Source organism: Microcaecilia unicolor, chromosome 4 (assembly GCF_901765095.1).
Source record: "Microcaecilia unicolor chromosome 4, aMicUni1.1, whole genome shotgun sequence".
NCBI lineage: Eukaryota > Metazoa > Chordata > Amphibia > Gymnophiona > Siphonopidae > Microcaecilia > Microcaecilia unicolor.
Window position 1 is genome coordinate 349,356,875 of NC_044034.1, and position 15,035 is coordinate 349,371,909.

General features: G+C 44.9%; 1 protein-coding gene across 3 annotated transcripts in view; it reads right to left on the reverse strand.

Moving 5' to 3' along the window:
• Positions 1 to 15,035, reverse strand: part of ERG (ETS transcription factor ERG) — a 405,992-nt gene that overhangs the window by 36,495 nt on the left and 354,462 nt on the right. For all 3 annotated transcript variants that reach the window (XM_030202231.1, XM_030202229.1, XM_030202230.1), the window contains one exon: positions 90 to 293. In XM_030202231.1, coding sequence (XP_030058091.1) covers positions 90 to 293 — 204 coding nt within the window. The remainder of the gene's footprint in view (positions 1 to 89; positions 294 to 15,035) is intronic.

The window sequence follows — 15,035 nt, forward strand, 5'->3', positions numbered from 1 at the left end:
AATTTCCAAAAAGACAGTAACCAAATCTATTGATGTGCCTTAGAACAGATATTTCTGCATTTCTGATACAACGCATGGATTTGCCTTACTCTCTCGGAGGTAGTGAAGATGTGAGAGGAGGATATCAGCGTTGTAGCTTGGGGTGAGCCGATGGAAGTCCTCTTTCGTCATTTTGCATAGCTCTTTCCCATCGATGTTCTGGAACAACAAGATGTCAACATCTAGAAGCCCATATTCTTTCACTGCCCATTCCAGCCACTGACGGACATGATCTGTGCTCCACAATGTTGGATCTGAAGAAATTCAGAAAAAGAATGGCATTAACAGCTTTTTCTATTTTTCAGATGAACTCAACATGGGCGCATTAGTAAACTAATAAAGTTGAATAAACCTACTCAGTATGGGAAAGGCAGACACACATGGAACTAGCAATAAAACCATCTGGATATCCATACCTACATTTTAAGAGTATTTCAACAAAATTCTGAAATCGGAGCTGGATCCTCCCTAGTCCCACCCACAAGATGCCCAGACTATCCTGCTTATAATCGAACGAGAAAAACACCCAAATTCCGACCTAATTCGGGAGATGGACGTTTATCTCACAAAAACGAATAACGCGGTATAATCGAAAGACGAATTTGGACGTTTTCAACTGCACTCCATCGCGGAAGCGTACAAAGTTGACAGGGGTGTGTCGGAAGCGTGGTGAAGGCGGGACTGGGGCTTGGTTATCACCCGAACAGAGATGGGCGCCTTTCACCGATAATGGAAAAAAAGTATGCGTTTTTAGCTAGAATTTAGGGCACTTTTCCTGGACCCTGTTTTTTCACGAATAAGACTGCAAAAAGTGCCCTAAATGACCAGATTACCACCAGAGGGAATCGGGGATGACCTCCCCTGACTCCCCCAGTGGTCACTAACCCCCTCCCACCACAAAAAATGATGTTTCACAACTTTTTATTTTCACCCTCAAATGTCATACCCACCTCCCTGGCAGCAGTATGCAGGTCCCTGGAGCAGTTGTTAGGGGGTGCAGTGGACTTCAGGCAGGTGGACCCAGGCCCATCCCCCCCCTACCTGTTACAATTGTGCTGCTTAATGCTTAGTCGTCCAACCCCCCCAAACCCACTGTACCCACATGTAGGTGCCCCCCTTCACCCCTTAGGGCTATAGTAATGGTGTAGACTTGTGGGCAGTGGGTTTTGAGGGGGATTTGGGGGGCTCAACACACAAGGGAAGGGTGCTATGCACCTGGGAGCTCTTTTACCTTTTTTTTGTTTTTGTAAAAGTGCCCCCTAGGGTGCCCGGTTGGTGTCCTGGCATGTGAGGGGGAGCAGTGCACTATGAATCCTGGCCCCTCCCACAAACAAATGCCTTGGATTTATTCGTTTTTGAGCTGGGCGCTTTCATTTTCCATTATCGCTGAAAAACAAAAACGCCCAGCTCACAAATTGTCGAATAAAACATGGACGTCTATTTTTTTCGAAAATACGGTTCGGCCCGCCCCTTCATGGACCCGTTCTCGGAGATAAACACCCATGGAGATAGACGTTTTCGTTCGATTATGCCCCTCCACGTCCCTTTCCCATATGGATGTAAAGCAGTTTTAGATCTCCATGTCCTGGTTTTATAAAATCGGCATTTGGATGTCCATGCAATATAAGTGTCTAAATGTTAGTTTTCAGATGTCCAGAAAATAAATAGAGCTTCTAAAATACAGGCTATAATGTATGTATGAACATTCATTTACACCAGCTCTTAAATATTCAGGGCACATTCTCTGCCATCTATGGTAGTATTTTGTAAAGATAAGTAGGCGTCTATCTGTCTTTATAAAATAGCACAGTTCTGCCCCCATTTGTATGGAAGCAGGCTGTTTGTTGTTTATGTAAATATGTTACTGTATCTTTAAATAAGGTTGTGCCCTTGAACTACAAATCCCTGTAATCTTGTACTTCTTTGTAATAGACTCTTCCTGAGCACATATCCTAGATTTCTGAGTCTTATGGGACTCTTTCTTTTGGCTTGCCTTGTTCATGCATGCTTGTTTTGGCATGCTGGGCTAGTTGTCCTCTCCCTCCCCCTTTCTCTCTTCCCATTGGGTCTGTAAGAGTTAGTCTGCAGCATTTTCCTCTGTGAACTGATACTGCCTATGCTGTATTTTGCTCTATGACCCCCTTGAAGCTACTGTGACGCTATCAAGATTTCTCTATTCAGCTTGTTGTTGAATTACTCCCAGCTTCTCGCATGGAGAGAGCTGATGGAGATCAGACTCCCAGTGTCACGTCTGTGGCCATGACCACCCTCAGACTTACCTCATTTCTGGGGGCCAGCGGCTGTGCTGGCTTCTCTCTGTGTTTGTGTTAGTCTTGTCTCTGTCCTGGTGTGTTGGCTGCTTCCAGCATGAACCTGATTGCTTCACTAGACCTCACCTGTGTGGGCTGTGCCTCTCTAAGGAGCCAGCATCTAAGATGGCTGCCACCGGCTCTGTGCCAGCTTCCAAGATGGGTCCTGCTTGTCTTTCCTGTGGGCTCACTTCCTATGTGTGTCAAGCCTCTCTTTGGGGTCTGTGTACTTCCTGCTTCTGCCCTACTGCTGGTGACTCATCAGTGAGAGCCTTCATAAGGAGGTGCTGTGCTTGCAGTCAGGGCCTTTTGCATAAGTGTTATGCTCTTAGGCCAGGTCAGGTTAGTAAGTGTCTGCTGCACTACTGCTTAGCCTCTCTCTGGGTTCCAGCCCAGCTTCTTTCTGTGTCTGTGTCTCTGTTGTCTTTCCGTGGGGGGTCTTCCCTGCCACTGTCTGTCTGTGGACTGCGGTTCTTCCTGGCTTACCCTGTGTTGGGGTGAAGCCTCTGTCCCTGGCTTACCCTGTGTTGGGGTGAAGCCTCTGTCCCTGGCTTACCCTGGGTTGGGGTGAAGCCTTTGTCCTGGTTTACTCTGTTTGTTCTCCTGTCTGCCCCAAAGACCTTTGGCCTGTTATTCCTGGTTACTCTGTTTACTCTGCTGCCAGCCTAAGACCCCTGGCCTGTTCTTCCTGGTTTGCTCTCTTTACCCTAAGTCCTGCCTTGCCTAGCCTGTGTGTCCTACCCTGCTTGTATATCCTGAGTGTATATCCTGAATCCTGTATCTGTCTAGCTAGTGTGTATTTCCTGGGTGGTTATTCCTGTATCCTGTCTCCACCTAGCTAGAGGGTTTAACCTGTGGGTATTCCCGGATCCCCGTTCTGCCTAGTGTGTATGCTGCCCTAGTCCTTGCTCCTGCTAGGCTTCTGTATGCCTTGTGTTCCTTGGTCTGTCTTCTGGGTATTGCTAGTGGCTGTGCAGCAGCACACTGTCTGTGTTTAGTTCCTAGTCTGGTCTCCCTCGTGTATCCCAGACCCAGGGTGGGTCCTCTGGATCTTCAGTTCCTGTCTTATCCTGCAAGTCCTGCCGGCCACCTGCACTTCGGAGCTCAACTCCGGAGGAACGGTGGCTAGGTGCAGGTGAAGCTGTTCCTGTCTCATCTGTTCTAGTTGCCTGCCTTGTACTACTCCAGTCCAGAGTTCCAGTACTGCTCTTCTGTGTTTCTAGTCCCGAGGTGGTCTTGCCTGCCGCTCCTCGGCAGTGGCCCAAGGGCTCACGAACTCCAGTCCTGCCTCGAGGACCTGACAGAATGCCAAGGCCCTCGAGAACGCAACACCCAGTTTTCAAGGCAAAAACTCTTGTCCAGCACATCTGAAGTTATTTTACCTTGTTCGATTAGTGCATAAAAGAAGATTTTGGTTCAAGAGTTCTGAGTCTTCTCATAGCGATGTTCTATACTCTGGTTTAAGCTGCATGCTAATCACACCCAGTGAAAGAGCAAAACACCTACCCATGGAGCCCTGTTATAAAATTACCCTCATTAAGTGCCTAGAGTGAGTTTTTACTATTATAATATGGCCATTTTGTGTTTCATAAAGAAAATCAATAAAAATTTCAATGATCAACCATAAGCATAAACACAACCAATGAGGTAGACGTGGAGAAGATAAATTGCATCCTAGAAATAGGAGTAACATGATACAGTATCAGAAATACACACAATTACACAGCACAGTAGAACAATATAATATGTAATATACAATCGTATAACATATTGAAAATAGCTTTTACAGTGTAAACAGAATAAGTAAAAGATCTAACACTCAGCCAGCATGGTACCCAGCTTAAGTTAAATAGCAGTGCCTGTGTTTAACTTACTTTGGGTACTGAGCATCGCTATACTTCGAAGTGGCGATACTGAATATCCAGACAGAGCAGTCACTGTGCTGGCATGATCCACTTATTTAAGCCTGTGCCGAAAGTACCCATATAACTTATCTGGATTGCAACTGAAAATTGCCACTATTTGGACAATTTTTTAATCCACCTTCCCGCCACTCATTGGGTGGCTCAGTTGGGTTTATGGCTCGATACTTTCCATATACCCCCTAATTCTAAAGAAGGTGCATTGAGATGTGTGCGCCCAAATTGTGCATACATCTTAATTGAATAATTAACCAATTAAAACCAATAATTGGCTTTTTAACAAGCTATTATTGGAGCTAATTAGAATCAGTTAAGATGTATACCTCTCCTATATCTCGCTCACCTACCCTTAGTTATACCTCTCCTACTCCCTTCACCCTTGTCCTTCTCTACCTACCTATCTCTTTTGTTATTCCGCTATACTTAACTTTTATTTTCTCTTTCAATACTCCGTAATCCCTATTACTATGTAAGCCGCAATGAACCTGCTTTGAGTGGGAAAGCGCAGGTACAAATGTAATAATAAATAAATAAATAAATTTAGGCACATGGAGCTAGATTCTATATATGGAACCTGAAAATTCCGCGCAGAAAAAAATATGCCTAGGCGTATTCTCTAAAGTACTCCTATATTTTATAGAATAGGCTTTAATTTCCATGTGGTATACAGAATATGCTGAGAGCCTCTTTATCTGACCAAATTTAGTCACAGCCATTTATGCCATGTTTGACTTGGCGTAAATCCCAATGCCTAAATTAGGCACAGAGCGGGTGTATTCTATAACAAAGTGCATAGATTTTAGGGTAGCCATGCCCCACCCATGGCCACGTCCCCTTTTCAACTATGCGACATGGAATTTAAGTGCACAGTATTACAGAATACGTTTAGCGAGTTGTACGTGTAAATCTTAATTAATGCCTGTTAGTGCTGATAATTGCTTTTTAATATCCAATTGACAGCGCTGATTAGCTAGTTAACCAATTAAGTAATGTGCGTTGTTATAGAATACACTTCGATTTCCGTGCGGAAATTAAGGCACAATATATAGAATCTTGGGGATGATCCATGCCTAAATTTTACGCGTCTCCCCAAAAAGGGGACATGGAAATGGGAGAGTCATGGGTGGTCCTGGGTGGATCATAGGAATGGTTTTTAGTTACGCGTGCAATTATAGAATAAGGGGGCTTTGCGTTGGTGTAAATGGACTTGCCTAAATTTAAGCATGACCCTTGGGATTTAAGCACTATTCTATAAACCATGCCTAAATTTAGGTGTGGCTTTCAGAATAGTGCTCAGTGTTTCGCTTTGGCGCTATTTATAGAATCTAGTCCATAAAGGCCAAAAATTCATAATCGGTGAGTGTGACCATATAACATTTAAGTACCAAGCTGAAAGTTGATAGTTTGGGCTAAAAAAAGCTTCTTCTCTATATAACCTTTACCTGAGAAGTTGAACACAATTAATAAGGAAAAATCACACAAGACCCTGAATTGATCCTTATGTCTTAATTAACTGGATAAAGAACTTGCCTTGAGTTTAGCCACCCATTTATTTATCCCAGCTGATTCCCTATCACCTATCTTTTCCCCATCTATATATCTGCATTTGGCCCCTCAGCTATATGGTAAGTTGTACTCTAGAAAAGCATTAGTATCATAGCAATGGTATTAACATAGTAGCATAGTAGATGACGGCAAAGAAAGACCTGTACGGTCCATCCAGTCTGCCCAACAAGATAAACTCATATGTGCTACTTTATGTGTATACCTGACCTTGATTTGTATCTGCCATTTTCAGGACACAGACCATAGAAGTCTGCCCAGCACTAGCCCCGCCTCCCAACCACTAGCCCCGCCTCCCACCACCGGTTCTGCCATCCAATCTCCGCTAAGCTTCTGAGGATCCATTCCTTCTGAACAGGATTCCTTTATGTTTATCCCACATGTGGATTTCTATTCCCTAAGTGCATCACTTTGCATTTCTTCGCATTGAATTTTAATTATGCTGACATCATATGATATCTCTGTTATTTGAATTTCATTTCTGTTAAATGTGTATGTTTTTGATTGTGTTTCAAAGTAGTCCAATTATCAGGTTTCAGTTTGAAGTTTTCAAGTTTTCCTCTTTCGTCATTCTCTTTAAACATGCGTGCGATAAACACAAAGGAATCCTGTTTAGAAGGAATGGATCTTAGCGGACATTGGGTGGCGACGCTGGTATTTGGAGAATAAAACCGGTGCAGGGCGGACTTCTACGGTCTGTGCCCTGAGAAAGGCAAGGACAAATCAAACTCGGATATACATATAAAGTACAACATACCATGTAAAATGAGTTTATCTTGTTGGGCAGACCGGATGGACCGCTCAGGTCTTTATCTGCCGTCATTTACTATGTTAGTATATGTTGTTCATTTTACTATTATCATGCTGTTAACAAAATTGTAAGTTTGATGTTAAATTGTACCAACTGTTCATCGCCTTGGGTGAATCTCTTCATAAAGGTAGTTAATAAATCCCAATAAATAAATTAATTGGACTACACACATTTATGCACGGCTGACCCTACCCTGAAAAAATGGAGGTCATGCATAGAATGTGGATGTGATGTTCTGTGTGTTCTAGTCCATTCTGTGCCTTGCTGTGAGCAGTCTCCGCTTTATCGGTGTGAGGGTTGTGTTGCTGCCAGTGTTCTGTGAGCTGGAAACACCTGCAATCCAGGCAGCTGAGCTTCGCCCAAAAATTATAGCACAGTTTGCACAAAAACAGTTCAGAAGTCCAAGCTGGGAAGCTGCCCTTTTCCCGAGACTCAGCAGAAGATGCCATGAAAAAAAAAATTAACGAATAAACTCAGTTGTCAAAAAATCTAAATCTTTCCAACAACCTTTTTCATAAAGCATTTTTCATGTGTAAAGCATGTTTTATACACAGGAAAGTGCTCTTATAAAACTGATGGACGGATATACCGCATAAACGGGTAGATTCAGTAAGTTTCCACACACCCCCTTTTTCAAATTGCACGTATGATTTAAGCGCAGATCCTGTGCCTAAATTTACACACGTAAAGTTCAATTAAATTTAATTTAATTAGTGCCAATAATTGCTTGTTAAAAAGCCAATTATTGGCACAACTTAGCTTATTTAATTAAATTGCATGTGATTTCCAGTGACTTGTACAGAATTAGGGAGTAAACACATACGAGACAGTCCCTGCTCGACTGAGCTTACAATCTATTCAAAACAGACAAACAGGAGAAATAGGGGATTAAGCAATTAGTTATTGTGGGAATGATTATACACAACTGCTAATTAGTGCTCGTTAAGGCCAATTATTTGTTCTTATCTCCAATTAAAGGTCAATTTAGCGCTAATTATCGTATTACAATAACTGACCCTATTCTATAACTGGGCACACATTTCATTACCCAACTTTAGGCACCATTTATAGAATTAGGGGGGGGGGGGGGGAATGTATGCACCAAAAGATAGTGGGCCCGATATTCAGCCAGTGGGAGGCAGCCCGCATAAGTGTCATGGACGGCACTGACCCTGGGTCATTTCCGGTGACCGGCACTGAATATATATAGTTTCATTTTTGGCCGCTGGAACATAACTGGTTAAGCCAAAATTCAGCCCTAATCAGTTAAGTTCCTAGCGGTTAAAGATAGGACTGCTAATTTATGTGGTCCTATTCAACTGCTTAACCCAGCACGGACTATCGGCACTAACCAGCTATATCACACATTATAGCCAGTTAAGTGCTATCAGCCAGATTCTATATAGGGCACTTAAAAAATCTGCGCGGAAAACATTTCCACCTAAGCATATTCTATAAGTGGCATCGAGATTTAGACGTGGTATATAGAATACACTTAGTCGATATCCTAGTGCCCAAAACTACGTGCATCCATTTATACCAACGAAAGCATGGCGTAAATCCCGGTGCTTAGATTTAGACGCAGAGGGCCACATTCTCTAACAATGCGCATACGTTTTGGAATGCCCATGAAACGCCCCTTTTTTGCCTGTGCACATTAAAATTTAGGAGCAGTGCGTTTTACAGAATATGCTTAGGGAGTTCTGTGCATAAATTGTAATTATTGCCAATTAGTGCTCATTATTGCTTGTTAAGGGCTGTTAACAATGCTGATTGGCATCTTAAGCAAATTAAAGTTACATGTGTTATAGAATACGTTTGGATTTTGGCGCAGAACACTAACAGGCTCATTTTCGAAAGAGAAGGACGCCTATCTTTTGACACAAATCAGAAGATGGGCGTCCTTCTCACAGGGTCGCCCAAATCGGTATAATCGAAAGCTGATTTTGGGCGTCCCCACCTGCTTTCCGTCGCAGGGACGACCAAAGTTCACGGGGGCGTGTCGGATGCGTAGCGAAGGCAGGACTTGGGTGTGCCTAACACATGGACGTCCTCAACCCATAATGGAAAAAAAGGGCGTCCCTGACGAGCACTTGGACGACTTTACCTGGTCCTGTTTTTCTTACAACCAAGGCACAAAAAGGTGCCCAAACTGACCAGATGACCACCAGAGAGAATCAGGGATGACCTCCCCTTACTCCCCCAGTGGTCTTTAACCCCCTCCCACCCTCAAGAAACATCTTTAAAAATATTTTGTGCCAGCATCTATGCCAGCCTCAAATGTCATACTCACGTCCATGACAGCAGTATGCAGGTTCCTAGAGCAGTTTTAGTGGGTGCAGTGCACTTCAGGCAGGCAGACCCAGGCCCATCCCCCCCTACCTGTTACACTTGTGGTGGTAAATGTGAGCCCTCCAAAACCTACCACAAACCCACTGTACCCACATCTAGGTGCCCCCCTTCACCCGTAAGGGCTATGGTAATGATGTACAGTTGTGGGTAGTGGGTTGGGGGTCTCAGCACACAAGGTAAGGGAGCTATGTACCTGAGAGCTTTTTCTGAAGTCCACTGCAGTGCCCCCTAGGGTGCCAGGTTGGTGTCTTGGCATGTCAAGGGGACCAGTGCACTACGAATGCTGGCTCCTCCCATGACCAAAGGGCTTGCATTTGGTTGTTTCTGAGATGGGCGTCCTTGGTTTCCATTATTGCCGAAAATCAGAACCGACCAAGTCTAGGGACGACCTTCTCTAAGGACGACCTAAATTTCAGGATTTGGGCGTCCCCGACTGTATTATCAAAACGAAAGATGGACGTCCATCTTGTTTCGATAATACGGGTTTCCCCGCCCCTCCATCAGGACGTTTTGCGAGGTCGTCCTCAGCAAAACTTGGGTGTCCCTTTCGATTATGCCCCTCCAAGCGTGCTATATAGAATTTGGGAGATTGTGCTAACTGTGAATATTCAGTGGCGATAACAGGCTACCTCCTGCTGAATATTAGCAGTTAGCTGTCTAAACACTATTTAACTAGCCAAGAGCCATGCCTAGCCAGTTAAATAGCGCTGAATATCAGGGAGTGTGTACTTGTATGTGGACTGTGTGCATAGGTGTACCTGGGTAGCTTGAGCGGAGGTAGGGTGGAATGGCAATATCATTCTAACCTTCCTTAAAATTAGTCTTCTTATTCTCTTAACTATCTGTGGGGCCCTTTTACAGAGCTGCGGTAAGCCCAACGGAGGCTTACCGCTCACTCTTCCGGGACTACCGCCTGCCCCTAGTCTTTGTACTTTTGGAACGAGTAAAAAATCGATTTACTTCTACTCGTTCTACACCAGTCATGATTTTGTAGACCTCAATCGTTCTACACCAGTCATGATTTTGTAGACCTCAATCATATCTCCCCGCATTCCTCTCTTTTCCAAGCTGAAGAGCCCTGACCTCTTTAGCCTTTCCTCATATGAGAGGAGTTCCATCCATTTTATCATTTTGGTCGCTCGTCTTTGAACCTTTCCTAATTCCGCTATATATTTTTTGAGATATGGCGACCAGAATTGAACGCAATACTCAAGGTGCGGACGCACCGTGGAGCAAATTGAAGTGAAGTGGCACATATATAAAGTATAAAACAATTGAAAAATTGACCATAAAGATTATAAAAATTTATGGTTGGACCAGTGATAATATTGGGATCTTTTGTTCGGAGTGACTAAGAAATCATGAGTTGTTTCAAATCCCTGCTGAGGTCCTTTTTATAAAAACAATAAAAAGTTAATATACCAGGACTATAGATACAAGTTTCATTTATTTATTAAGAGGCTATTTTGTGAATTTCTGCATGTAAAACAGACTGCATGTGAAAAAACCTTTACAAAATACTCCTCCAAACACATACATTTTACGAGCTTCAACGTAGCTGCCCTCTGCCTTGAGGTGCTCTTGAGGTATTTCCAGTATAAACTATCCTATATAATAATAATAATAGCTTTTATTTTCCATGAACGTTCCATGAAGCTGCCTGGGCCCGTGCCTCCATTCTGATTGGCTGTGCCTGAGACTGACGCCTTGGATGACGTCATCCAGAGATCCTAAGCAACAGCAGTGCGGGCCCAGGCAGCTTCATCGAACGTTCATGGAAAATAAAAGCTAAGAAAAAGAAAAGACAAAAACCAACCGAGACTGCCGCCCTCCCAAACCGCTCTCCCAAACCTGCCGCACTCACCGAACGCCCTCCCGAACCACCCCTGACACAACAGACAAGATAAGGGGATAAAAAACACAGAAGCAACTTAACTCCTGCTGCCATGACACAGGCGCCTGACAGGCAGCTCCGAACAGAAAAAGATGATTTGAATCCTACTCCGAAGCCTCTGATGCGCCCCCCCCCCCCCCCGGCACATCAAACACCCCCTCCCCCCACCCGAAGCACATCAACACCCCCCCCCCCCCCCCCGGGCACATCAACCCCCTTGCCAACCGCAGCTGTGACTGGTAATGCTGTTTGGCCGCTGCTGCTGCTTCTCCTGTTGAGCAGCAGCTGCCGCTACAAAAAGAAAAGAAACGATAAATGTTTTTAAACCCAGCCCAAATTGTTCGCAAATGCCCGAGTCTTAAAACGCAGTCTCTGCAGCCGCTCCTCCTCTTGCCTCCACGTCACTGCCCCTGGAGTAAGACCCCGGAGGAGCGCAGCGACGTGAGAGGTGAGAGGAGGAGCGGCTGCAGAGACTGCGTTTTAAGACTCGGGCATTTGCGAATGATTTGGGCTGGGTTTAAAAACATTTATCGCTTTTTTCCTTTTTGTAGTGGCTGCTGCTGCTCAACAGGAGAAGCAGCAGCGGCCGGACAGCGTTACCACTGGCAGCTGCGGGTGGCGAGGGGGTTTGATGCGCTGGGGGGGAGGGGAGGGTCGCTGGACATGGGTAGCTGAAGGGGGGTGGGGAGGGTTGCTGGACATTGGTGGCTGCAGGGGGGGCAGGGTGGCAGGAGGGTCGCTGGACATGGATGGCTGGAGGGGGCGCAGGGAAGAGGGAGGTGGGGAGGGGGGCCCTGTGAGAGGGGGGTGGGGGCTCACACTCACTCACTGTCTCTCACATACACTCTCTCTGACACACTCCCTATCTCTCTGTCACACACACACAGTCTCACACACACAGACACTCTGTCTATCACACACTCTCTCTCTCACACAAACACACACACACACACTCTGTCTCTGTCTCTCTCTCTCATTCTCTCTCTGACACACACACTCCATCTCTCACACACACTCTCTCTCTCAAACATACACACTCCGACGAAAACCTTGCTAACACCCGTTTCATTTGTGTTAGAAACGGGCCTTTTTTACTAGTTGTTCTATAAGTTGCTCGCTGCAAAGTTTAGCTAGTGCATCTTTATCCACATGCCTGATTTAACGGGAAGATCCCTTACTTTGACTTGTATTTCCCAAATGCATGCTTTAGTTTCTTCTACATGGGAGGAGTGATCCAGAAAGTGAAAAAAGGACAGAGAGAGCACAAAAATGGAAAGGGGGAAAATGGCTTATTTTTAAATATTTCAAACGAACCAAATTGGGGAAACCCCCTCATCACAAACAATTTTATGCTTATTTTTTAATATGTTCGCCTGGCAAAGCATTCAACGCAGGTTAATCCAATGATTTTGCCAAAATTATTGTTCAGTTAAAATTTACTACCCAGATCCATCGTGACTAGTGAATCTTTCTTTTTTTTTTCTGCAGGGGATGCTCACATCCTTCTAATAGCCAAGAAGGTGCCTCAGCACATGTGCGTATGTTGTGAAATGCCAGCATGCCTGGCTTTGTGGTTTGCAGATAACTGAAAAAACTAGAATTTGCAAGACTTTGGCCCATACCGACTCCTCTCTAGCTCCGGATGAGTAACTGAAAACTGGATTAAGCAACAGCTCGTTAGGATTTCTCACACTAGTAAATCATTAAGTGAAAACACGTTGGCAGAAAAGGGTTTTATTTATACAGCTTGACAGACCACAGCTACAGATGGGATGCGATACTCTGTTTAGTTACCTGCTCCAACTTTGTGGGTTCTTAATACTGACAAAATATTTTGGTGTTGAGTTTCATCAAATTTCATTTTTCCGTATTTGGGAGGCGGGAAGGCACTGATGTGTTAACTATTTTGGCCAAGCTCAGTGAGCTCCAAATAACAGAAAAGTTCTGCCTTGGGCTGCTTTTCATAACTGGTAGACAATAAAAAAAAATCTCTTATTTATCTCTTTTTCCTCTCACAGATGTTAACCAATAGAAGAGCTTTCCCAGCTCTCATGGCCCCTTTTCCCAACTTCTAACCAATCGGATATCTCTCCCAGCTGCCTGGACTTCTGTCCAAGGCCTGTGGTTGACCAAACATGTCCTAATAAACATGCCTAATGTCAGCTAAAGCTTTCAGACAGTGGCGTTCCTAGGGGGGGCAGTGGATGCGGTCCGCCGCGGGTGCACGCCGCTGGAGGGGTGCCACGCACGCCTGTCCTCCATTCGTTCCATGCTTCTTCTCTGCCCCGGAAAAGGTTACTTCCTGTTCCGGGGCAGAGAAGAAGCATGGAACGAATGGAGGACAGGCGCGCGGCACCCCCCCAGCGGCGTGCCCCCGGGGGGAGTTCCTTCGCGGGCGGTGTCCTTTCACCGGGGGGGGGGGGGGTCCGCGCTGCATCCGGGGGGGGGACGCTGCACCCAGGGGGGCGGGGCACATCGGCGATCCGCCCCAGGTGTCAGCCCCCCTAGGAACGCCACTGCTTTCAGAGGGTCTATTGTGGTGAAGAGGGTCTTTATAACAGGTTGTATATGTGTGAAGGCAAAGTAGGCACTGTTTCAAGCCTATGTGTCTTTATAAAATCATGAGGGGAGATATGATTGAGGCCTACAAAACCCTGAGTGATGTAGAACGAGTAGAAGTAAATCAATATTTTACTCGTTCCAAAAGTACAAAGACAAGGGGACACATAAGTACATAAGTAATGCCACACTGGGAAAAGACCAAGGGTCCATCGAGCCCAGCATCCTGTCCACAACAGCGGCCAATCCAGGCCAAGGGCACCTGACGAGCTTCCCAAACGTACAAACATTCTATACGTTATTCCCGGAATTGTGGATTTTTCCCAAGTCCATTTAGTAGTGGTTTATGGACTTGTCCTTTAGGAAACCGTCTAACCCCTTTTTAAACTCTGCTAAGCTAACCGCCTTCACCACGTTCTCCGGCAACGAATTCCAGAGTTTAATTACGCGTTGGGTGAAGAAACAATTTCTCCGATTTGTTTTAAATTTACTACACTGTAGTTTCATCGCATGCCCACTCGAGGAAGTTACATGGAAATACTTTTTAAAGCTCTAGAATTCTTTGCCAGAGGATGTGGTAACAGTGGTTAGTGTATTTGGGTTTAAAAAAGTACAAATTCCTGGAGGAAAAGTCCATAGTCTGTTATTGAGACAGACATGGGAAGCAACCGCTTACCCTGGGATTTGTAGTATGGAATGTTGTTTCTCTGAGATTCTGCATGGAATCTTGCTACTCTTTAGGGTTCCAGAATCTTGCTATTCTTGGGGGTTCCACATGGAATGTTGCCACGATTTGGGTTTCTGCTAGGTACTTGTGACCTGGCTTGGCCACTGTTTGGAAAACAGGATACTGGGCTAGATGGACCATTGGTCTGGCCCAATATGGCTGCTCTTATGTTCTTATGCATGTTCTTATCATCAAGAATCATGACTAGACTGAAGCTGCAATTGTTTACACTGTATCAGTTTAGAAAAAATGGGCCCAATATTCAAAGGATTTATTCTTCTAACTTGCTCATAAATTGACCTGTTTGAAAATGCACTAGAAAGGCCTACCTTTTACCCGCTGCAGTAAAAGGGGGCCTCGGCATGCATAAAAAACATGCGACGATGCCAGTGCAGGCCCCCTTTTCCTGCAGCTTGATAAAAGGGACCCACAGTTAGAAGACCAAAAAGGCTGTCCTAACTTTATGTGCTGAGTTAACCAGGCACTGGACTGAATATCAGCCATTGCTCATTTAACTTCCGCATCAGCACACATACCCAGATAATCAGTGCCAGAAGGCACGCATGCCTTGGCATTGAATATCCAGGGTAATGTCTACCCTTGGCAGTTTGACTTGACCAACACAACAAGTAGCTCAATGGATGTACACTGTTTCACACTGCATACACCGCTAGAGGAGAATGTTATGCATGTACATTGTATAAGTACATAAGTGTTGCCATACTGGGACAGACCGAAGGTCCATCAAGCCCTGTCACAAGTACCTGGCAAGATCCCAAAACAGTACAATACATTTTATGCTACTTATCCCAGAAATAAGCAGTGGATTTTCCCAAGTCCATTTTAATAATGGTCTATG